At 35.8% G+C, this 1849-nt stretch overlaps 1 protein-coding gene across 1 annotated transcript in view; it reads right to left on the bottom strand.

Moving 5' to 3' along the window:
* The window catches only part of sorl1 (sortilin-related receptor, L(DLR class) A repeats containing), a gene marked incomplete at both ends in the record, with an annotated part of 39606 nt that overhangs the window by 23294 nt on the left and 14463 nt on the right, over positions 1 to 1849 (bottom strand). The window contains 1 exon segment of the mRNA XM_014033439.1: positions 401 to 511. Within this exon segment, the coding sequence (XP_013888893.1) occupies positions 401 to 511 (111 nt within the window).

Genomic DNA, 1849 nt, shown 5'->3' with positions numbered 1-1849 from the left:
GACCCGACCCCGGATAGGCGGAAGAAAATGGATGGATGGATGGATGGATGGATCTCATAGTTATGAGATCAAGAGTCCTAGTTTTTTTTATTTGGTGAATGCAATGCTCTTCCATTGAATGCTTTCTTCGAGAAAAATATTTTTAAATAAAGTGAAAGTTTTTTTTAAAACATCAATACAAAGAAATCTGAGTTCAGGAGTGTAAAAACCAAAAAACAAACCAACCATCTCACGAAGATCAACAGTTTCATATTTGAATGCCTAAAATGTCACCAAGTATGCAACACACGTACAAAAAGTAAATATGAGAAGAATAGAATTAATGCTGACTCAGCATTTACACAACCAGAGAAGTTTAATGTTTGACAGTGAAACGTGCGACAAACGTTTGGTCGCTCACCACAGCTCTGTTCATCAGCACCATCCGGACAGTCCTGGATGCCATTGCAGTGTGCTGCAGCAGGCAGGCAGGTACTGTTGGAGCAGAGGAAACCTTTACAGTGGGCTCCCTCTGAAGACACAAAACATCAGTAAGTATGACTGCTTTATAAACAAAAACACATCACTGTCATTTACAGAACATCACAATATTTATATCTAATATGACTTTAACAATAAGATGAGAAACAGTTTATTATTAATGATGTTAAAGCTTTTTTTCTTGGTGTAGATCATTGATCTATATTACTGGAGTGGACATCACTTATAGCCACTACAGCTAGCGACGCGCCGTCACAGGAGCCATTGTTCTGCATTGAGTCATGTCAACAAAACAGTAGAGTTTCAATGTGGGATGTGCGTCAATCTGTCACAAAAATATTCATAGCACCCTCATTTCTTATCTGATTACTATAAAATATGGCTTCAATCAAAGCTGAGAAAATTGCCGATGTTGTGATATGTAAAAATATGTATTTGTTCAAGAGATAAATCTATAAGAAGTCTGGGAACTTTTCATAATAGGTTTTTGCTACCGTATTTACAGTAGAAGCCCCTTTCCATCAGATAAATCTAAGAGTCATGCGTGTCACAAACTACAGGATATACCATCTGCTGACTGGACAGAACTTCAGTACCAGTAATATCTACACAGTTCAGCCTAGTAGTAGTTAGTACCTCCTGCTGTAGTGTTTACAGACTCAAACCCAGTCACTGTGGCACTCAGTGATTTATATTACTGATTGGACATCACGTGACTTATCCTGCTCCACACACAGGAACCATTGCTCTGCATTGAGTTTTGACTGGGGAACATCCATGAATGGTGGTAAAAAGGGGATGCAGCAGATAGTCGTGCAAGGAATATCAAAAAGAGTTGCAATATTTTTACATAAATTGTCAACACTACAACAACAACATCAGGGTTATCACATTTTACAGGTCATTAAAATATTTTTTATTTAAAAAAATGTCAGAGATGTAGAAAGTAGATCAGTTATGCTGCTTGATTTTGACAACCTTATGTCAGGTAAACCAATGAAAAGACAAATTTGCTGTTGCAATAAATTATTATATTTTTTATTAATATTGTTATTCTGTTAGGATGACATTGTGAGAGGTAAATATAATGGACAACAGTAAATTTACCTTTACTACTACTAGGCCTGTGTATTGGCAAGAATTTGACGATACGATACATATCATGACAGAGGGGTCACGATACGATATATCCTGATATATTGCGATACTGTAAACAAGGCGATATATTGTGATTTTTTTGCTCAAAAATTATATTAAATAAAAACCTCTTACTGGGGGAAAAATGAAAAACCAAAATTCATTGTCTCAGAAAATTCTAATATTACAGACATACTTTTGATAAATTTAGCTGTTCTGCTTTGTATGAGTT

The sequence above is a fragment of the Austrofundulus limnaeus genome, unplaced genomic scaffold, assembly GCF_001266775.1.
Source record: "Austrofundulus limnaeus strain Quisiro unplaced genomic scaffold, Austrofundulus_limnaeus-1.0 Scaffold1739, whole genome shotgun sequence".
Taxonomy (NCBI): domain Eukaryota; kingdom Metazoa; phylum Chordata; class Actinopteri; order Cyprinodontiformes; family Rivulidae; genus Austrofundulus; species Austrofundulus limnaeus.
This window is presented reverse-complemented; position numbering and strand designations above follow the sequence as displayed.